The sequence below is a fragment of the Rana temporaria genome, chromosome 4 (assembly GCF_905171775.1).
Source record: "Rana temporaria chromosome 4, aRanTem1.1, whole genome shotgun sequence".
Taxonomy (NCBI): domain Eukaryota; kingdom Metazoa; phylum Chordata; class Amphibia; order Anura; family Ranidae; genus Rana; species Rana temporaria.
Window position 1 is genome coordinate 13,268,921 of NC_053492.1, and position 23,620 is coordinate 13,292,540.

The 23,620-nt window shown below is 48.9% G+C and overlaps 1 protein-coding gene across 1 annotated transcript in view; it reads right to left on the reverse strand.

Moving 5' to 3' along the window:
* The window catches only part of LOC120935916 (oocyte zinc finger protein XlCOF7.1-like), a 120,102-nt gene that overhangs the window by 57,364 nt on the left and 39,118 nt on the right, over positions 1–23,620 (reverse strand). The window contains exons 6-8 of the mRNA XM_040347945.1: positions 22,669–22,804; positions 16,933–17,576; positions 13,211–13,346 (exon numbers count right to left, since the gene is read on the reverse strand). Coding sequence (XP_040203879.1) covers positions 13,211–13,346; positions 16,933–17,576; positions 22,669–22,804 — 916 coding nt within the window. The remainder of the gene's footprint in view (positions 1–13,210; positions 13,347–16,932; positions 17,577–22,668; positions 22,805–23,620) is intronic.

Below are 23,620 nucleotides of genomic sequence, written 5' to 3' on the forward strand. Positions count from 1 at the left end.
GGATCGGGGACTTAGGTAGAAATTTTAAGGCAGTGTAACTTAAATGGAAAAAATTACGTTACGCCGGCTCTTTGTGGATCTGGCCCTCTGTTCCTGGTCCTATTTTTTCTGTGCTGTATTCAACTGCATCATGTTACTATTGTTTTATGTATGCCAACATCTAGTGGTAGTCTAGCGCTACTACAATTTGGTAACATATGCGATTTGGTATCACTCTTTGTCCTCCCCTCCCAGATAGTGTTAGTCAGTTCAATCCCAGCTGAAGATTCCTAGTTCCTTCCATTTTCCCTCAGTGAGTTGTAGATCTTTTTTTGGGCTTGGTACTCCATTTCTCATATTGTTTTAATATTTATGTGATCACTTTTATGTAATGTTGGTTTTTATTCAATAAAACCTTCCTCCTTTTTACATTTTTTGACCTGCACTATTGGAGCCTTTTTTCTTTCTCCTTTCATGACCTGGTGGAGCGAGTTTTTTTGTCATTCCATTGTGCTCTTCCATACACCCCACCAAGGGCCGGTCCAACCGAAGTCACCTTAAAACCATTCAGCGACAGTCCAATATTCTGTGAGCTGGGAGGTCCCTCCAGGTGCAAGATAACATCCATCCAGGATTCATAATCGCGGACGTCCGAGTCCAGGGATTGCATTTGGTGTTTCTACTATCCGGAGCTCGTTAACAGTCGACTCTCCTTTCTGTGGGGATTCTACATGCTCAAGTGATCTGCTGTCGCTGACAAGTAGATCTATTGGTTCTGGTAAGCGTATTCAATCTTTCTCACGTATTTGCCAGAAAGCTTCTATGTGATGACCTACAAGGCAACATCCTTACCTTCACCATTTATATTTCCTTCATCACTTTCTATGTTTTGATGGACCTTCACACATGGACTTTATATTAGGGATGTCCCGATACTGATACCTAGCATTTCCCCGAGTACTTGTACTCGGGGTAAATGCTCAGATGTTTGACCCGATACCTGGGCAGTCAGGGTAATTGGTGCAATAGGGGAGTTGCAAGCACTGATCTGCCCCCTTTTCAGCTGTTTTGGTTAAAGTTATACAGCGGTGATCGGTGCTTGTACTGTAACTCCCCCCAAAGCCGCACCGATCACCGCTGAATGTCTCCCTCCGTGCTGGCTTCCCCCCCTCCGTGCTGTCTTCCCCCCTCCGTGCTGTCTTCCCCCCTCCGTGCTCCGTGCTGTCTCCCTCCCCTCCGTGCTCTGTGCTGTCTTCCCCCCCTCCGTGCTGTCTTCCCCCCCCTCCGTGCTGTCTCTCCCCCCCTCCGTAACTGTCTTCCACCCTCTGTGTTTCGTGCTGTCTCCCCCCCCTCCGTGCCGTCTTCTCCCCCCCTCTGTGCTATCTTCTCGCCCCCCCCCCCTTCGTGCTGTCTTCTCTCCCACCCTTTGTGCTGTCTTCTCTCTCCCCCCCTCTGTGCTGTCTTCTCTCTCCCCCTCTGTGCTGTCTCCCCACCATGCTGTCTTCCCCCCGTGCTTCGTGCTGTCTTCGCCCCCCCGTGCTGTCTTCGCCCCCCGTGCTGTCTTCGTGCCCCGTGCTGTCTTCTCTCCCCCCTCCGTGCTGTCTTCTCTCCCCCTCTCCGTTCCGCCCCCCGTGCTGTCTTCCCCCCCCCTCCATGCTATCTTCTCCCCCCCCTCGCTCTGTGCTGTCTTCCCCCCCCTCCGTGCTGTCTTCTCCCCCCCTCCGTGCTGTCTTCTCCCCCCCTCCGTGCTATCTTCTCTCCCCCCCCTCCGTGCTATCTTCTCTCCCCCCCCTCCGTGCTATCTTCTCTCCCCCCCCTCCGTGCTATCTTCTCTCCCCCCCTCCGTGCTATCTTCTCCCCCCCCCTCCGTGCTATCTTCTCCCCCCCCTCCGTGCTATCTTCTCCCCCCCCCTCCGTGCTATCTTCTCTCCCCCCCCCTCCGTGCTATCTTCCCCCCCCCCTCCGTGCTATCTTCTCTCCCCCCCCTCCGTGCTATCTTCTCTCCCCCCCCCTCCGTGCTATCTTCTCTCCCCCCCCCTCCGTGCTATCTTCTCTCCCCCCCCTCCGTGCTATCTTCTCCCCCCCCCCCTCCGTGCTATCTTCTCCCCCCCCCCCTCCGTGCTATCTTCTCTCCCCCCCTCCGTGCTATCTTCTCTCCACCCCCTCCGTGCTATCTTCTCTCCACCCCCTCCGTGCTATCTTCTCTCCACCCCCTCCGTGCTATCTTCTCTCCACCCCCTCCGTGCTATCTTCTCTCCCCCCCTCCGTGCTATCTTCTCTCCCCCCCTCCGTGCTATCTTCTCTCCACCCCCTCCGTGCTATCTTCTCTCGACCCCCTCCGTGCTATCTTCTCTCCCCCCCCTCCGTGCTATCTTCTCCCCCCCCCCCTCCGTGCTATCTTCTCCCCCCCCCCCCTCCGTGCTATCTTCTCCCCCCCCCCCCCCCTCCGTGCTATCTTCTCTCCACCCCCTCCGTGCTATCTTCTCTCCACCCCCTCCGTGCTATCTTCTCTCCCCCCCTCCGTGCTATCTTCTCCCCCCCCCCTCCGTGCTATCTTCTCCCCCCCCTCCGTGCTATCTTCTCTCCACCCCCTCCGTGCTATCTTCTCTCCACCCCCTCCGTGCTATCTTCTCTCCCCCCCCTCCGTGCTATCTTCTCCCCCCCCCTCCGTGCTATCTTCTCTCCACCCCCTCCGTGCTATCTTCTCTCCCCCCCTCCGTGCTATCTTCTCTCCCCCCCCTCCGTGCTATCTTCTCTCCCCCCCCTTCATGCTGTCTTCTCTCCCCCCCTCCTTGCTGTCTTTTCTCCCCCCCTCCGTGCCGTCTTCTCCCCCTCCCCTCCGTGCCGTCTTCTCCCCCCTCCCCTCCGTGCCGTCTTCTCCCCCCTCCCCTCCGTGCCGTCTTCTCCCCCCTCCCCTCCGTGCCGTCTTCTCCCCCCTCCCCTCCGTGCCGTCTTCTCCCCCCTCCCCTCCGTGCCGTCTTCTCCCCCCTCCCCTCCGTGCCGTCTTCTCCCCCCTCCCCTCCGTGCCGTCTTCTCCCCCCTCCGTGCTGCTCTCCTCCCTCAATCTGTCATGATGGAGAGCAGAGATAGGAGCCGCTAAATCCGGCTCCTACCTTTTCCGAATGAACAGAGTCAGTGATCACTGACTCTGTCCATTCATATAACTGAGCATCGTAACCTGTGTTTACGATGCTTCAGTTTATGAATGGAGAGGAGCTTCTCTCCATTCATTTTAGCTGTGGCTGCAGAGAAAGGGACTGGGGAATCTGTGTCCTTAGTCCCTTTCATTGTCTTAAAGGGGAGATGTCAGGGGTCTGTTAAGACCCTCAATATCTCACCAAAGACCCCCAACAAGGGCTGATAAAAAAAAGAAAAAAATTGCAATAAATATATATATATAAAAAAAAAAATGTAAATAAAACACACACTGACAATCCACCCCCCCCCCCCTAAAAAAAAAAAAAAAGAAATACTGCCACTGTCACATGACATTAAAAAGAAAGTATCGGTGATCAGTATCGGCGAGTACTTGAAAAAAATTATCAGTACTTGTACTCGGTCTCAAAAAAGTGGGACAACCCTACTTTATATGCACATATTTGTACTTTATGAGATACTTTATCTTAATGTTTAATGCTACATTCTTATCCACAGTGGTAGATCTGCTCAGAGACAGGGCTTAGGACCTGGGTAGGCAACCTTTTGAGCACAGTGTACCGAAAAATGTTTTCAAAGAAATCAAGCGTGCCGAGTATATATATATATATATATATGAATAAAAATTCAATTATACACTCTTAATAACGAAAACTATTTTTTATAAAGTAAATGCTTTAAACCACTTCCTGCTGCCCCAATTCCTGCAACTCCCACCACTGTACCCTCCTGCACATCTGCCCACCACTGTACCCCCTGCATAACTGCCCCACCACTGTACCACCCTGCTCTTCTGCTCCACCACTGTACCACCCTGCTCTTCTGCTCCACAATTGTAATCCCTGCACATCTACCCCACCACTGTACCACCCTGCTCATCTGTCCCACTACTATACCACCCTTCTCTTCTGTCTCACCACTGTAAGCCCCTGCTCATCTGCCCCACCAATGTATATCCCTGCACATCTGCTGTACCTCCATGCTCTTCTGTTTCACTGCTGAGCCATCTGTCCTAACATTAAACCCATCTGCCCCACCACTGTACCTCCTGCACATCTGTCCCACCTCTGTCCCCCCTGCTCTTCTGCCCCACCACTGTAACCCCCTGCTTATGTGTCCCACCCTCTTTTCTCCTCTGTCCCACTTTTGTACCCCCCTGATCCTCTGCTGTAACCCCCTGTTCATCTATCCCACCAATGTACCTCCTTTCTCCTCTGCCCTACCACTGTACCCCCCCCCCTGCACATCTGTCCCACCTCTGTACCCCCTGCTCTTCTGCCCCACCACTGTAACCCCCTGCTTATGTGTCCCATCCTCTTTTCTCCTCTGTCCCACTTTTGTGCCCCCCTGATCCTCTGCTGTAACCCCCTGTTCATCTATCCCACCAATGTACCTCCTTTCTCCTCTGCCCTACCACTGTCCCCCCCCCCCCTGCACATCTGTCCCACCTCTGTACCCCCTGCTCTTCTGCCCCACCACTGTAACCCCCTGCTTATGTGTCCCACCCTCTTTTCTCCTCTGTCCCACTTTTGTACCCCCCTGATCCTCTGCTGTAACCCCCTGTTCATCTATCCCACCAATGTACCTCCTTTCTCCTCTGCACTACCACTGTACCCCCCCACCCCCCTGCACATCTGTCCCACCTCTGTACCCCCTGCTTTTCTGCCCAACCACTGTAACCTCCTGCCCATCTGTTCCACCAATGCCCCTCCTTTCACATCTGCCCACCGCTGTATCCCCCTGCTTTTCTGTCCCACCACTGAATCCCTATCTTATCTGCTCCAACACTCAACCCCCCTGCTCATCTTTCCCACCACTGTAAACCCCTTCTCATCTGGTCCAACACTGAACCCCCCCTCTTTTCTGTCCCAGCTCTGAATCCCCTAACCATCCCTCCCACAACTCTACCTCCTGCTCATCTACCCCACCGCTGTACCCCCTGCTTTTCTGTCCCACTGCTGAACACCCTTCTCATTTCTCCCACCACTGTACCTACTGCACATCTGCCCCACCTCTGAACTCCCCCCCCTGCTCATCTGCCCCACTGCTGTACCCTCCTGCTCTTTTGTCCCACCACTGTACACTCTTCTCATCTATGATATGCAGAGTGGTGAAAGAAAGCAGCGATGAGACAAATCTACCCGTCCTGGCACACTCATCCTGCTGATCCACCTCTTGCATCCAGCCCACGTGCTTGTATGTAATGTCAATGATGAGCTCAGGTCAGGGGCATTTTTTTGAAGTGGGCCTGTGCGCAGGATCATAAGTTGGGCCCCTAAAACTGAGAAAAAGTGTGGCGCTCTGCACCACAGCAATATTTGGGTGCGATTTTCATTGTGCTGAATACTGGCTGTGGCTTAAAAAAGAGATTTTTAATACAGCTTACCTGTAAAATCTTTTTCTTGGAGTACATCACGGGACACAGAGCGGCATTCATTACTATATGGGTTATATGGAGTACCTTCAGGTGTAGACACTGGCAATCTTCAAACAGGAAATGCCCCTCCCTATATAACCCCCTCCCATAGGAGGAGTACCTCAGTTTTGTAGCAAGCAGTATGCCTCCCAAAATGGTCCTCAAAAGAGGGGTGGGAGCTCTGTGTCCCGTGATGTACTCCAAGAAAAAGATTTTACAGGTAAGCTGTATTAAAAATCTCTTTTTCTTTATCGTTACATCACGGGACACAGAGCGGCATTCATTACTATATGGGATGTCCCAAAGCAATGCTTACAATGAGGGGAGGGAGAACATCTCCAAGACAAAAGGATTTAATTTAGAGATATACTCAAATCATAATAAATCCAACTTATTTGAGAAAAATAATCTTAAATTTTAAATTTAACTCAAAAAAAGAGGAGCCCCCGGAATCCGAGGGTCTCAAACTGCAGCCTGCAGCACTGCCTGCCCGAAGGCAGTATCAGTATTCCTTCTTACGTCCAACTTGTAGAATTTTGTAAATGTGTGGACAGAAGACCAGGTTGCCGCCTTGCAAACTTGAGCCATAGAGATCTGGTGGTGTGCTGCCCAGGAGGCGCCCATGGCTCTAGTAGAATGAGCCCTTAATGATACTGGAGGAGGCAACCCTTTCAAGCCGTAGGCCTGAGTGATCAATTGCTTAATCCACCTAGAAATGGTGGACTTTGCAGCTGCCTGCCCCTTCTTGGGCCCATCCGGTAGAATAAACAGCACATCTGTTTTCCGGATCTTCTCTGTAGCTTTAAGATAGGCCTTCATGGCCCTGACAATATCCAAGGTATGCAGCAACCCTTCCTTTCTGGAAGTAGGTTTAGGGAAGAAGGATGGTAATACCAAATCCTGGTTCAAATGAAAACTGGATATGACCTTCGGTAAGAAGGAAGGATGAGGGCGGAGAACGACCTTGTCCTTATGAAATATAAGATATGGTTCCTTACAGGATAAGGCTGCCAGTTCCGAAACTCTTCTTGCGGAAACTATGGCAACCAAAAACACCAACTTCCTTGTCAGTAAAACCAAAGGAATTTCAGCCAACGGCTCAAACGGTTGTTTCTGTAAACTCGACAGAACAAGATTTAAATCCCACGGACAAAGCGGGGATTTAACTGGAGGTTTAATACGTAAGACCCCTTGAAGGAAGGTCTTAACCAGCGAGTGGGTGGCCAGCGGCCGCTGAAACCACACTGACAGGGCAGAAATCTGTCCTTTGATTGTGCTTAATGCCAATCCTTTATCCACTCCTAGCTGGAGAAAACTTAAAACTCTATCTATGGTGAACTTGCGAGGAAGCCATAGCTTGGACTCGCACCAGCCTATATAGGCCTTCCAGACCCTGTGATAAATCACCCTAGAGACCGGTTTCCTGGCTCTGATTAGGGTAGAGATTACTTTCTGAGACAGACCTCTACCCCTGAGAATCAAGGATTCAGCTTCCAGGCCGTCAAATTTAGATGCCGTAAGGCAGGGTGGAGGATCGGACCTTGCGATAGCAGGTCTGGCCTTAGAGGCAGAGTCCAAGGGTTTCCCACTACCATCCTTAGGATTAGTGAGTACCAAGCCCTTCTGGGCCATGCTGGAGCTACCAGGATAACTGGTATGTGCTCCACCCGGATCCTGCGCAGCAGGCGGGGTAGTAACTGGAGCGGGGGAAACGCATAAAGAAGCTTGAACTGATGCCAAGGGCAAACCAGAGCATCGGTTCCGCAGGCCATCGGATCCCTTGAGCGGGACATGAACCTGTCTAGCTTCTTGTTGAGTCTCGATGCCATGATATCCACGTCCGGCACTCCCCATCTTTGGCAGAGTGCTTGAAAGACTTGTGGATGCAGAGACCATTCCCCCGGCCATAGAGTCTGGCGGCTTAAGAAGTCCGCCTGAAAGTTGTCCACTCCGGGAATGAATATTGCCGATATGCAGGGCACATGAGCCTCTGCCCATAGGAGAATCAAGCTCACTTCTCTCTGAGCGGCCTGACTCCTGGTCCCCCCTTGGTGATTTATGTATGCCACTGCCGTGGCATTGTCTGATTGAATTCTCACCGGGAGCCCCTGCAATTTCGACGTCCAAGCCCTGAGGGCTAGTCGAACAGCTCTGAGCTCCAAGATGTTGATGGGTAAAAGCTTCTCTGGCTTTGCCCAAATACCTTGGCGAGTGGAACCATCCACAATCGCTCCCCAGCCCGTCAGGCTGGCGTCTGTGGTCACTATCTTCCAAGCCACTGGGCTGAAAGATTTTCCCTTCAGTAGATTCTGAGGGTCTAACCACCAACACAGACTTTGCCGGACTCTTGATGAGAGAGGCAACGGGATATCCAAGGCCTGTGGCCTTCTGCTCCATGCTGACAGGATGGCTGCCTGCAGGATGCGAGTGTGGCTCTGGGCGTATGGCACCGCCTCGAAAGTAGCCACCATCTTGCCTAGTAATCTCATACATAGGCGAATAGTCGGTTCTTTCTTGCTTAGAACCAGTAGGATTAATTCCTTGATGGCTTTGACCTTCCTCAGAGGTAGGAACACCCCTTGTTGTTCCGTGTCTAATCTCATGCCGAGATATTCCAACTGCCTTGTGGGCTGGAATGCTGACTTTTCTCGATTTAGGACCCAGCCGAACCTCTCGAGGTATTGGACCGTGAGGGCCACTGCTCGTTCCAAGCCGGGAGACGAGTGGTCTATGACTAGGAGGTCGTCCAGGTATGCTAGGATCGTGACCCCTTGGATCCTTAGCTTGGCTAGGATTGGAGCTAGAACCTTCGTGAACACCCGGGGGGCCGTAGCCAACCCGAAGGGAAGCGCCACGAATTGGAAATGACGCGAAGCCACCATAAAGCGTAGATATCTTTGATGTGGCTGATAAATTGGAACATGAAGGTAGGCATCCTTTATGTCTATGGACGCCATGAAGTCGTCTTTTTGGAGTGTGGCAGCTGCTGACCGCACAGATTCCATCCGAAATGAGCGGACTTTTAAGTATGCATTTACCATCTTTAGGTCCAAAATTGGCCTGACATCTCCATTGCTTTAGGATGATGAATAGGTTGGAGTAGAAACCCAGCCCCTGTTCCAGGACTGGTACCTCTACTATTACTTCCTGGGAAAGTAGATGATCTAGAGCCGACCTTAATGCGGCTCCTTTCTCCAGATCGTTTGGAATCCTCGACTCCTGGAAATGAGGAGGAGGAAACCTTAGGAATTCTAGCTTGTAGCCTGTGGCCACGGAAGACCGTACCCACTCGTCGGGAATGCTGGCTTCCCAAATCTCCGAAAAGAGTCGCAGCCTTCCCCCCACCTTCGTGGGTGGGGGCGCCCCTTCATGAGGTAGACTTGGGGGCTGGTTTTGCTGGCTTGCGAAACCACTGCCTCTTGCCCCTAACAGCCTGTCCTTGTGATCTGCTGTTGAAGCCGAAGTTTGTTCTTGCAGGAGGCCGTCGATACTGCTTGGCATTAGAGGGCCCCTGCCCAGGGGAGGACTGTCGTTTAAACGCAGGTCCCTGAACCCTCTTCTTAGTTGGCAAGAGAGTACTCTTGCCGCTTGAAATGGTCTGAATGTATTTATCTAAGTCCTCTCCGAAGAGCCGTCCTCCATGGAAGGGAAACCCTGCCAGGAGCTTCTTGCATGGGGGCTCAGCCTCCCAGCTTTTTAACCATAAGAGTCTTCTCATATGGATAAGGGATAATGATAAACGTGACGCTTGTTGGATAGAATCCTTGATTGCGTCTACCGTAAAACATATGGCCTTAGGGACATCCGAAAACTCTTCTGCCTGCTCGGCAGGAATAAGTTCAAGCATTTGCTTAAATTGATCCGATAAAGCTTGAGCGACTCCAATCGCAGCCACGGCTGGCTGTACTACTGCCCCTGCAGAAGTGAAGGAGTTCTTAAGTAGGGCTTCCAAGCGTCTATCAACTGGATCTTTGAAAACCTGTACGTTTTCTACAGGACATGTTAACGATTTGTTAACACATGAGATGGCTGCGTCTACTGCAGGAGAAGCCCATCTCTTGGAAAACTTTTCTTCCATAGGATATAAGACAGAAAATTTCTTAGGTGGAAAGAAAACCTTGTCTGGTTTGTTCCACTCTTGGAACAAGACTTCCTCCAATAGAGGATGGATCGGAAACACAGCACTGCTTTGAGGCGCCCTCAGTGAGCCCAAAGCTGAAACCGTCGATACCTGGAGATCTGGTACAGGCAGGTTAAATGCCTTATGGACCAAGTCCGTCAAGCCCTGAATCCACCAGCTCTCCCTCAGGGAGACTGCCCCAGACTCCTCTGTATCCGGATCTTCGATCCCTGAACCTACTTGGTCTCTGTCCAAGAGGTCCAATTCCCCAGAGGAAAGGACCTCCTCTTCCGAGGGTCCGCGCACGGGTGACGGAGATCTATTCCGCTTACTACCCCGCATGGCTGCGGCTATCATTTCTCCCATGCTTCTCCGCATCTCATTTAAAGAGGCGAGTAACACCTCCTCCGTGACCACCTTAGGGTTGGGTTGACTCGCGTCAGCTCTAGCCCCAGATCCCGATGGCCCAAAGGCTCCCTGTGGGGAAAGCAGCGGCATAGCTCTATCCGAGACCTCAGATTCTGCGGGGGAATCCCCACCTTTTGTACCCTCTGATCTTGATGCCATGGTACAATACCGAGGTACACCTGCTACTTATTGGTACCTGGGACTTATAATAGTTAAATGCCCAAACACCTGTTTGGGGAATAAAAAATGTTTCCTCTACCCTAGATGACACTTTTTTTTTTTTTTTTTTCAAAGAAAAACTTTTCTTCTTTTTTTTTTTTTTTTTTTTTCAATCTAGGCAAGAAAAAACATTCTATCCCCCTGAGTAGTATTGCCAAAGAAAAGACTATGAGATGGAAAAGAAAACCAGCCTATTCCTAGGCTAAACCACAATCTTCTGAAGACTGTAGTATTCTTTCTGGCCACTGTGTGTCCTCAGCGCCCCGTGCTTCACTCCAGTCCTTCCTCCCTTAAGCCAGAGAAATGAATGAGCTGTGGCATCTAAGGAAGGGCCGCCCCTTCCTTTAAACCACTGACCCGCCCTTCCCCCCCAGCTAAAACGGCGCCAAATGCGTCTATAACACGTGCACGCGCACCGCGCGCGCGCCCGCCGACGGGGGGGGGGTTGGGAGGAAGGGCCTCTCTGTTCCTGCAGCCGCAGGCCTGGAACACACGAGGAGGTCAGCGTTTTGCCTGCCTTGCAGGCATGAGGGAGAGGACTGGATAGAGCATCGCCTGGAGGCTTGCAGGTAAGCATAGCTCTCTGACACACACATACATTTGTACATAAAAGGCCCCACTCACAGCTTTTCCAACACTACCAGGGAGGTCACTTTTTTATGGGGAAATATAACATATAGAGCCATCCTATCTTCATGATATGTGACTGGTTTGCCAGATGCAATGCATAACCTTAGGCATGTCCCCTGTGACCTCCCAGAAAAAACTTGCTAAGAGCCAAGCCCCGCAGGTTTTTCCCCTTACTTACCTGCTCCATGCCGCAGGACTTTGCCAAGCAAGAGGTCCAATCTTCCCCCATCTCCGTGGGGATGTCTAGACCTTCAGGCCCTGGGAACCTTCTTCTTCCATGAAGGATCCACTGTCCTGGGCCCATACAGCACCCTGGCAAACAGAAAACATTAGGCGCCCCAAAGGTTTTCTAAGTTCTGGGCCCAGGGTCCAGCTCTCTTAAAAAGAAAGCATTATGGGCTATACCCCAAGGGTTTGGGGTCCGGTTACTGACCACTTTAGCGCGCAGGCTTTTTTGGACAGAACCGGTAGCTCACCTAATCCCAAGGATGCGGAGGCAAGCTAAACCATGACTAACACCTAAGACACTGGCGTAAAAACTGAGGTACTCCTCCTATGGGAGGGGGTTATATAGGGAGGGGCATTTCCTGTTTGAAGATTGCCAGTGTCTACACCTGAAGGTACTCCATATAACCCATATAGTAATGAATGCCGCTCTGTGTCCCGTGATGTAACGATAAAGAAAGGACACATAGTGCAGGGGTTCAATATTAAAGGGATGCAAAGGTTCAGGAATAATTTCATCAAAGTTCCCAGAAGCTCAACAGTAATTCCACAAACTGATTGGGGTTTTCTCAATCACAGATGGTGATTGGGGCTAGCAGGAACATTCAGTTCATCACTATACGAAAATCATGTCTGAATAAATAGTGTCTGCAGCACAGAGAAGTGGGTTTACCTGAGAGAAAAGAAGATCTAATGTGCAGGACGGGTATCAGTACAAGGAGGTGACTATTATCAATAGAGGTCGACCGATATGGGTTTTTCTCTGGCCGATGCCGATATGTGTTGCCGATTTTTGCGGCCGATATTTTAGGCCGATTTTTTATTTTTTTTTCCTCATCTCAAAAAACCTAGGGTGGAGAGGTGGGGAGGAGATAATTGTTTAGGGTGGAGAGGTGGGGTGCAGCCTGTCAGTGGCACATCAGTGCCCACCAGTGCAGCCCATCGGTGCCACCTCATTAGTGCCCACCAGTGCAGCCTATCAGTGTCCATCAGTGCCACCCCATTGGTGTATATCAGTGCCCACCAGTGCCACTTCATCAGTGCAGCCCATCAGTGCCACCTCATCAATGCACCAGTGCATCCCATCATTGCCCACCAGCGCATATCAACAGTGCATCACATCAGTGCCAACCAGTGCATCACATTAGTGCCAACCAGTGCGTCACCTCAGTTCCAACCAGTGCATCACCTCAGTGCCAACCAGTCATCACCTCAGTGCCAACCAGTCCCCACCAGTATAGCCCAATGTCATTCACAAATCAATGCCCACCAGCCTAACACCTGTCTTTATTCGTCCCTGGCCCTGACATGCCGCTGCCCCGCCTCTGCCTACAATCCCCAGAATGCAGAGCGGGCCGGTAGCAGCCAATCGGCGGCCACCGCTGCCGACATCATCCACTGTAAAAAAAAAAAAAAAAAAAAAAAAGCATTTACCGGCCCGCGCTGCATTCTGGGGCTTGTAGGCAGAGGCAGGGCGCGCAGCAGTCAGGGGACGTTTTTTTTCCCCAGAGTGGAGGATGTCGGCAGCGGCGGCCGCTGATTGGCGGCTACAGGCCCGCTGCCGACTTCCTAAAACTAAAAAAAAAAAAAAAAAAAAAAAAAAAAAAAAAAGAAAAATCAGCAGATGTCAGCGAGCGGGCCCCTCCTCCTCTGGGTGTAAACAGAGGGGAGGGCCGCCGCACTGGGTGTACCAAGATGGCCGCGGCTCCGGAGCTAGGCCGAAGCCGCGGCCTTTCCTGATGCTGTGAGCGCGGCGTCAATCCACGGATCCACGGATTGCCGCCGCGGTCACAGCATCAGGAAAGGCCGTGGCTTCGGCCTAGCTCCGGAGCTGAGGCACCGCCAATGGCCATGTTAAATATCGGCCTAATTTGGATGAAAATCGGCCGATGCCGATTTCTCCAAAACGGCCAAATATCGGCCGATATATCAGCCTGCCGATATATCGGTCGACCTCTAATTATCAACCTATGATATCACTAATCTCCCGCCCTACTCTGGACCAATCAGTGTGCAGTAACAGAGCAGAGATAACAGAAGACTATATTATGGCTCACCTGTGCGGATCTCTGTAGGGGTGTCCTCCTCTTTGAATGTCCTCGTCATTCCAGCCTCCTCTGTATATTGCTGATCATCCCTCACATACGTCTCTTCTACTTCACCCTCAACTTTCACGTTCATCAGATCTTCACCCTAAACCAACAGAATGACAGAAAATAACATTGTCAAGGATGCACACTCATAGCCACTCACTAACAAGGGCAAGGACTTTGTTTAGTGGAGGAGGAATGAGGAGAGAGCTTTCTTTGAGCAAGTAAAACAGTTCAACCAAATAATGAAGTGCCACTTCCATAGGATGGAAGAGATTCTGGACACTAAGAAGGCAAGACAATGACCTCATTCAAGTGAAAGTTCTGCAAACTTCAGCAGAAAAGGCAACCAAGGCCAAAGTACCATTGTATTCCTATGTAGCACCAAACTTGATTGCATACAAGAAAAAGGTCCTAGTTTGGTTACCCTGCATGCCGAAGTTACATAGCTGTTAAGGTTGAATAAAGACACCAGTCTAACTAGTTCAATCTGTGTATGTGTTCATGTCAGAAAATAATTAAAGTGTGGGGGTACATTTGTATTCAGCCCCCCTTTACTCTGATGCCTAACTAAAATCTAGTGCAACCAATTGCCTTCAGAAGTCACCATGGGCCAGATTCACAGCGGAGATACGCCGTCGTATCTCTCAGAGTATCTATGCGACTGATTCATAGAATCAGTTACGCATAGATAGCCCTAAGATCTGACAGGTGTAATTGTTTTACACTGTCGGATCTTAGGATGCAGTACCGCGGCCGCCGCTGGGGGGAGTTTGCGTCGTAAACCAGCGTCATGTATGCAAATTAGGAGTTACGGCGATCCACTACGTCGCCGCTAGTCTAGTTTCTCGTCGCAAAGTTAGTCGTCGTTTTTGGTGCCTTAACTTTACACAGCAATCGTATTGCTGTATAAAGTATGGCCGTCGTTCCCGCGTCGAAATTTAAAAATTCACGTCGTTTGCGTAAGCCGTCCGGGAATACGGAATTAAGCTACGCGCGTCGCCGTTCGAAAAACCGACTTTACTTCGCGCAAAGCACGGCGGGAGTTACAAAACGGAGCATGCGCAGTAGGTCCGGTGCGGGAGCGCGCCTAATTTAAATGGCACACGCCCATTTAAATTACGCGGGCTTACGCCGGAGGCCGCCGGCGTAGTTTTCATCGCAAGTGCTTTGTGAATCAGGCACTTGCGATGAAAACTTGCGGCGGTGTAACGTATCTATGATACGTTACACCACCGCACTTCTACCTGAATCTGGCCCCTAATTAGTAAATAGAGTCCACCTGTGTGTAATTTAATCTAAGTATAAATACAGCTGTTCTGTGAAGCCCTCAGAGGTTTGTTAGTGAACCTTAGTGAACAAACCGCATCATGAAGACCAAGGAACACACCAGACAGGTCAGGGATAAAGTTGTGGAGAATTATAAAGCAGGGTTAGGTTATAAAAAAATATCTCAAGCTTTGAACATCTCACGGAGCTCTGTTCAATCCGTCATCTGAAAATGGAAAGAGTATGGCACAACTGCAAACCTACCAAGACATGACCATCCACCTAAACTGACCAGGCCGGGCAAGGAGAGCATTAATCAGAGAAGCAGCCAAGAGGCCCATGGTAACTCTGGAGGAGCTGCAGAGATCCACAGCTCAGGTGGGAGAATCTGTCCACAGGACAACTATTAGTGGTGCTCTCCACAGATCTGCCCTTTATGGAAGAGTGACAAGAAGAAAGACATTGCTGAAAGAAAGCCATAAGAAATCCTGTTTGCAGTTTGTGAGAAGCCATGTGGGGGGAGGGGCAGCAAACATGTAGAAGAAGGGGCTCTGGTCAGATGAGACCAAAATTCTACTTTTTGGCCTAAAAGAAAAACGCTATGTGTGGTGGAAAACGAGCACTGCACATCAACCTGAACACACCATCCCCACTGTGAAACATGGTGGTGGCAGCATCATGTTATGGGGATGCTTTTCTTCAGCAGGGACAGGGGAGCTGGTCAGAGTTGATGGGAAGATGGATGGAGCCAAATACAGCACAATCTTAGAAGAAAACCCGTTAGATAACGACCCTAAACATACAGCCAGAGCTACAATGGAATGGTTTAGATCAAAGAATATTCATGTGTTAGAATGGCCCAATCACAGTCCAGACCTAAATCACATTGAGAATCTGTGGCAAGACTTGAAAATTGCTGATCACAGACGCTCTCCATCCAATCTGACAGATCCTGAGATATTTAGCAAAGAAAAAAAAATGGGCAAAAATGTCCCTCTCTAGATGTGTAAAGCTGGTAGAGACATCCCCAAAAAGACTTGCAGCTGTAATTGCAGTAAAAGGTGGTTCTACAAAGTATTGACTTGGGGGGGGGGGGGCATACAAATGTACCCCCCCACACTTTTCACATATTTATTTGTAAAACATTTTTAAAACCATTTATTATTGTCCTTCAACGTCACAATTATGTGCCACTTTGTGTTGTCTTCTCCCCTCCCTCCCATAGGCATTCATAACAAAATTGGGATACCAATAAAGTACATTTACGTTTCTGGCTGCAACATGACAAAATGTGGAAAATTTCAAGGGGTATGAATACTTTTTCAAGGTACTGTATCTGTAAAAAGCAGTGATGAAGTTGCCAGGGAGGATCAGAGGGGGGCTAGAAGACAAGAGAGGGGCCACAGGCAGCAAAAGGAAGCTGGACAGGAGGGGCAGCATATAGAGGAGCCTATGCCCTCTATGTTCCTCCTGCAGCCGCTGAATGCCTATGGGAGGGAGGGGAGAAGAAGTAGGCATTCAGCGACTGAAGGGGGAACATGGAGGGCATCGGCTCCTCTATATGCTGACCCCTCCTGTCCAAGTGCACAGGCACCCTGGAGCATTGGGCTGGGTTGCAATGGTGACTCCTGCGACCCCTGTAGTTACGCCCCTTTTATATGCATTTTTTGAAGATAGGTATATCGGGCCAGATTCACAAAAGAGATATGACGGCGTATCTGCTGATACGCCGTCGTATCTCTGTTTCTATCTATGCGACTGATTCATAGAATCAGTTACGTATAGATAGCCAGAAGATCCGACAGGTGTAATTGTTTTACACTGTCGGATCTTAGGATGCAGTACCGTGGCCGCCGCTGGGGGGAGTTTGCGTCGTAAACCAGCGTCGGGTATGCAAATTAGGAGTTACGGCGATTCCCGACGGATTTTCACGTTCGCTACGTCGCCGCTAGTCTAGTTTCCCGTCGTAAAGTTAGTCGGTTTTTTTGGTGCCTTAACTTTACACAGCAATCGTATTGCTGTATAAAGTATGGCCGTCGTTCCCGCGTCGAAATTTTAAAAATAACGTCGTTTGCGTAAGTCGCGGTTCGAAAAAATGACGTCACGGCGCGCAAAGCACGGCGGGAGTTCGGAAACGGAGCATGCGCGGTAGGTCCGGCGCGGGAGCGCGCCTAATTTAAATGGCACACGCCCATTTAAATTGGCTGCCTTGCGCCGGAGGCCGCCGGCGTAGGTTTTCATCGCAAGTGCTTGGTGAATCAGGCACATGCGATGAAAAATTGCGGCGGTGTAACGTATCTACGATACGTTACACCGCCGCTGCCCTACGTGAATCTGGCCCGTTGACCTTTAAATAGGAGGTGATAGCTATTTTTAGTTCAAACTAAATTTTGTTTGATTATTACCTCTACTCCACCTACCGGATGATGGTGGGGGATGGTGTGATCTTCCTGTGTGGAATCCTGAGAATACAGAGGACGGGGACATCTCTCTGGTGATTTTCTGTAGCTGGATGTCTCCACCATGATGTGAGATCTCTGATGTTTAACAAGGTCTGATTTCTGCGAAAAGCGCCTCCCACACTCAGGACAGGAATGCGGCCTCTCACCCGTGTGAACCTTGTGGTGTCTGTAAAGCTTGGACTTCTCCGGAAAACATTTTCCGCACTCAGGACAGGAATATGGCTTCTCCCCCGTGTGAGATCTCTGATGTCTAACAAGTTTGTATTTATTTGGAAAAGATTTTCCACATTGAGAGCAGGAATAAGGCTTATTTGTCGTGTGAATCCTCTGATGCGTGTAAAGATGGGACAAGGAGCTAAAACTTTCCCCACAATCAGGACAGGAAAATTTCTCCTCCCCCTGAATTCCGGCACCATCCCTCACAGTACGAGGTTGCTCAGAGTCAGAGGGATTTGACGATCTATCCACACTGTGAAGTCCTCCATCCATAGCGGAGCTCATTGTCTTTTCTCCTGCACAATCTCTTGTGATGTCCTCATCTTCCATTTCATAGCCTGGAGATAAAGTGAGAAGATCCTTTGAGGATTTCTTGATGACGTGTCCTGGAAAAATATAAAAACATGATCAATAGATACAAGATGGTTAGATCACTTAAATCAAGATTCCATCTGGATCAGGTAGATTTGAGTGACCAGATGTTCTCTGTATATGTCCCTACCAGCTGTGCCTTCCCCTCTTTAGCCAAAGGTGCTTTGTTCCTCCTCCCAGATCACTTCTACATTTACACAGCCCTGTCAGGAGAGCAGGAACCAATGGGGGACTGGGAGGTGCATGCTTGTCATGGACGACCCTCCAGTATCAGGAGAATCCGCTCCCGGCGCGTGCACGGTGGTGCGTGTTTGCCCGTGCATGCGCGCGTCGGTGGCATGCACGGCGCGCGCGCACGATGACAGTGTTTGACGCCAAAACTCCATATATAAAAAGTCTGATCCCTCACCAACTTGCTGTCCAGTCTACAGCGTTTCCCTGGAGAACCTGCACCTGTGAACCTGTTTCCGGATTACCTGACCCGGCTTCCTCTGACCTCTCTTGTTTGCAACCCGCCTCTGAACCCGGCTACGTCTGACTACCACACCTGCTCTACCCTTGGCTCTGTCTTTGCCCGCCTGTTATACCGACCCGGCCTGAACCTTGACTACCCCTTTGGACTTTGCTCTGGCTCTGATCTGTCCGTCTGTGCTGACCCGGCTTGCCTCACCTGCTTGATTCCTGTTCCACAAGTGCTGCACCTCCACTCCAGCTTGCTGCCAGCATCCTGCCAGGACCTCGGTGCTTCATCCTGCTGCCGCTTCCAGCGACTACTAAGCCAACTACTAGGCACTTGTGCCCCTCTGCACTCTTGACCCCCTGTCTGCTCTACCAGGGGCTTCTGAGTCGGAGGCTTACGAGAGGCCGCTCCCTGCACATTGGGCTCCCATCACCAGGTACGTGACAATGCTCTTCACACAACCACAGCCTAGGCACTGGGTCATGTGATCTCCGATAAAGAAGAGGTTCAAAATCCAGACTTGTAGAGCTGTTCGCATAGAACAAGTGACAATAGGCCTAGGCTTCAGGTGACAAGCAGCACTGGAGGGTATTTGGAGAAGTATTTTCTCTTGCAAATATAAGTGTTTCAGTTTTCCATGTTCCTCCTTACTTTTCATCCCAACAAGACTATTAACCGCTTGCCAACAAGCGCACTATGGCCCTGTACACACGAGCGGATATCCGGATGTCCGTTTCCATCGGACATTTCTGCTCCGGATTTTGATCTGATGGCTGTACACACCATCAGATCAAAATCCCAGCGGAAAACATACGCGGTGACGTCGACGCGGCGATGTGCGCGACCCTGGTACATGTCTCCCAGGGCAGTGCCCAGCCCCCAATTTGTTAGACAATCCCTTGCCTATTAGCATAGAAAATGGCCATTACAAATTACTAAGATTCAGCCCCCATTCACTCCAACGGGGTTTGAGTCCAGCAAGTTTGACCAACTCGCCCTGAACTAGATCCAGGAACATTCAGTTCATCACTATACGAAAATCATGTCTGAATAAATAGTGGGCCGGATTCAGAAAGAGATACGACGGCGTATGTCCTGATACGCCGTCGTATCTCTGAGTCCGGCCGGTCGTATCTATGCGACTGATTCAGAGAATCAGTTACGCATAGATATCCCTAAGATTCGCCAGGTATAAGTGTCTTACACCGTCGGATCTTAGGCTGCAATTTCAGGCTGGCCGCTAGGTGGCGCTTCCGTATCTTTTACGCGAGGAATATGCAAATTAGGATTTATGCCGATTCAGGAACGAACGCCCGCCGCTTTTTTTTCACGTCGTTTGCGTTCGGCTTTTTCTGGCGTATAGTTACCCCTGCTATATGAGGCGTAGTTAATGTTAAGAATGCAGGGGTGGGGTGTAATGACGCTTACCAATAAAATATAAAGAAGATAAAAATAGCAATTCCTGTTAATAAAATGTTACTCCAAAGTTAATCAGAAATGAATCCAAATGACTGATGGGTCAATCCGCCACCTGCTGTGGGTCTAAATATGTTCCACTCTAAATAAATCCAAGAATACCAACCAACATTAATAGGTAATGTGGAGGGTACTATGAGTGGTATAATAATAAATACCTAATCAGGTGAACAGATGTGCCAAACTCAGAACAATGTTGATATAAACATATATAAAATTCAGATAATTAATAGCAAATAGTGAATAAATGCAGTAAAAATAGGTGAAAAATCCATAAAGTGCTTCATCCATTTAAAAGTGCATAGTGCAATAATCTGTGAAATAATGTGAATAATTGTCCCAAACACTGAATAAATGTTGTAGACAGAAATCCTGAAAGTAAATAAATCAATAACATGCACAGGTGGGCATGAACACAATAATCTTTCTGCAGTGAAAGTGTCCCAAATGATCCACCAAGGAATCAAACACAATCTAGTGTAGTAATCAACGTGTCCAGTGCACAAAAAACTTGCAAAATGTGCAAAATAAATAATTGGTCAAAAAAAAAAATTTCAATCAATAATTGTTCTTAAAGCGGGAGTTCACCCATTTGTAAAAAAAATTTTTTTCTCCCCTTAGCTTCCTGCTCGTTTTTACTAGGGGAATCGGCTATTTATTTTAAAATATGAGCAGTACTTACCCGTTTTCGAGCTGCATCTTCTTCCGTCGCTTCCGGGTATGGGTCTTCGGGAGCGGGCGTTCCTTCTTGATTGACAGCCTTCCGAGAGGCTTCCGACGGTCGCATCCATCGCGTCACTCGTAGCCGAAAGAAGCCGAACGTCGGTGCGGCTCTATACTGCGCCTGCGCACCGACGTTCGGCTTCTTTCGGAAAATCGTGACGCGATGGATGCGACCGTCGGAAGCCTCTCGGAAGCCTGTCAATCAAGAAGGAACGCCCATTCCCGAAGCCCATACCCGGAAGCGACGGAGAGGATGCATCTCGTAAACGGGTAAGTACTGCACATATTTTAAAATAAATAGCCGATTCCCCTAGTAAAAACGAGCAGGAATCTAAGGGGGAAAAGTGCCCTCTAAGGGTGAACCCCCGCTTTAAGTACATATGTGCTTCAAAAGATCCATAAAACATAACTTTAGTGCTTGATGATGAGCGTGCATACGTGCTTGTAGATAAAACCGCCAGGCTTCCCACAGTGTATAGCAGATTGGGTGTTCCAGCCCCTTACCTTACGAAGGCTTAAATATAGCCTATGTGAAGTGCTGCTTAAAGCAGGTCCCACAGCCAGCCTGCTGATCCGATCCCATATACGACAGCTCACGGGGTTAAATGATGTCATTCAAACAGAGAAATAAGGGAAGCCTCCATAGCATAAAATCATTTGCGATTTATTGAATAAAAACAAGTAAACACCCACAGACAGCTCAGCAAGTTCAGCGTGTGTATCCACATGTGTCTCCGCTCTGCGGACAGAGGGTTGCTGGTGACGTCATCCGCTCGCGGCCGCAGAGCGGAGACACATGTGGATACACACGCTGAACTTGCTGAGCTGTCTGTGAGTGTTTACTTGTTTTTATTTAATAAATCGCAAATGATTTTATGCTATGGAGGCTTCCCTTATTTCTCTGTTTGAGTGACATCGTTTAACCCTGTGAGCTGTCGTATATGGGATCGGATCAGCAGGCTGGCTGTGGGACCTGCTTTAAGCAGCACTTCACATAGGCTATATTTAAGCCTTCGTAAGGTAAGGGGCTGGAACACCCAATCTGCTATACACTGTGGGAAGCCTGGCGGTTTTATCTACAAGCACGTATGCACGCTCATCATCAAGCACTAAAGTTATGTTTTATGGATCTTTTGAAGCACATATGCACTTAAGAACAATTATTGATTGAAATTTTTTTTTTGGACCAATTATTTATTTTGCACATTTTGCAAGTTTTTTGTGCACTGGACACGTTGATTACTACACTAGATTGTGTTTGATTCCTTGGTGGATCATTTGGGACACTTTCACTGCAGAAAGATTATTGTGTTCATGCCCACCTGTGCATGTTATTGATTTATTTACTTTCAGGATTTCTGTCTACAACATTTATTCAGTGTTTGGGACAATTATTCACATTATTTCACAGATTATTGCACTATGCACTTTTAAATGGATGAAGCACTTTATGGATTTTTCACCTATTTTTACTGCATTTATTCACTATTTGCCATTAATTATCTGAATTTTATATATGTTTATATCAACTTTGTGCTGAGTTTGGCACATCTGTTCACCTGATTAGGTATTTATTATTATACCACTCATAGTACCCTCCACATTACCTATTAATGTTGGTTGGTATTCTTGGATTTATTTAGAGTGGAACATATTTAGACCCACAGCAGGTGGCGGATTGACCCATCAGTCATTTGGATTTATTTCTGATTAACTTTGGAGTAACATTTTATTAACAGGAATTGCTATTTTTATCTTTATATTTTATTGGTAAGTGCCATTACACCCCACCCCCTGTATTCTTATTGTTGTCAGTGTGAGAACACTGTTCGTCGTGGCTGCTGCCTAATAGTTGTATTTTATATATATTTATTAGCTTAGTTGCCCGTGGTTAGGTTGATTTGCGCATTAGTTCCCCCCCTTTTTTATAATGTTAAGAATGGCCGGCGTTCCCACGCCGAGTTTTGAATTTTTACGCCGTTTGCGTAAGTCGTTTGCGAATACGGCTGGACGTAATTTACGTTCACGTCGAAAGCAATGACGTCCTTGCGACGTCATTTGGAGCAATGCACACTGGGAAATTTTACGGACGGCGCATGCGCAGTTCGTTCGGCGCAGGGACGCGCTTCATTTAAATGACACACACCCCCTACCCGCCGAATTTGAATCCCGCCGGGTGATTTACGCTACGCCGCCGCAACTTTACAGGCAAGTGCTTTGTGAATAAAGCACTTGCCTGAAAAACTTGCGGCGGCGTAACGTAAATCGGATACGTTACGCCGCCGCAGAGATACGTCCAAGGTATCTGAATCCAGCCCAATGTGTAGGACGAGTATCAGTACAAGAAGGTGGCTATGATCAACCTATGACATCACTAATCTACTACTCTGGACCAATCAGTGTGCAGAAACAGAGCAGAGATAACAGAAGAATGTATTATGGCTCACCTGTGCTGATCTCTGTAGGAGTGTCCTCCTCTTTGAATGTCCTCATCACTCCAGCCTCCTCCGTATATTGCTGATCATCCCTCACATACGTCTCTTCTACTTCACCCTCAACTTTCATATTCATCAGATCTTCACCCTAAACCAACAGAATGGCAGAAAATAACATTGTCAAGGACACACACCCATGGAGACTCACTAACCGAGGTGAGGAAGAATGAGGAGAGAACTTACCATAAGCTGGTTAAAAAAAGTTAAACAATTATCACAGCCTGCAATACCACCGGCCACCACTGAAGGGAGACTTCTCATTCCTACCCCTGAATTTGTAAAATATCTTTATATAAGTAAGTATTTATGATGTGAGATCACATAGAAAATCTCATCTTGTAGAGTCCACACATCGTCTCCACATGTCAGAGTGTTCAATCACTTTATGTTCCCGACCCTCAACTCCACCTACCTGATAATGGTGAGGGATGGTGTGATCTTCCTGTGTGGAATCCCGGGAATACAGAGGACGGGGACATCTCTCTGGTGGGTTCCCATTACTGGATCCATCTGTAGGAAACACACACACTGACTGAATACATTGTTTCTATGTGTTTATCAGATGATGGGGGATCTTGGTGGAGCCTCCGTACTGCTCTCTCCTTTACAATAAAGTCTCCTCTTACCCAGTGATGTGAGGGGCGGCTGATTGTCCATCATGACGTCCTTGTAGAGATCCTTGTGTCCTTCTAAATACTCCCACTCCTCCATGGAGAAATAGACAGTGACATCCTGACACCTTATAGGAACCTGACACACACAATGATACAGTCACCATCCAGACACATCCCTTGTCTGTTACTGGATAATGTCCCAGAATTCCCGGCACCGCTCACCTCTCCTGTCAGCAGCCCCATCATCTTCTTGGTGACTTCTAGAATCTTCTGCATGTTGTGTCTCTCAG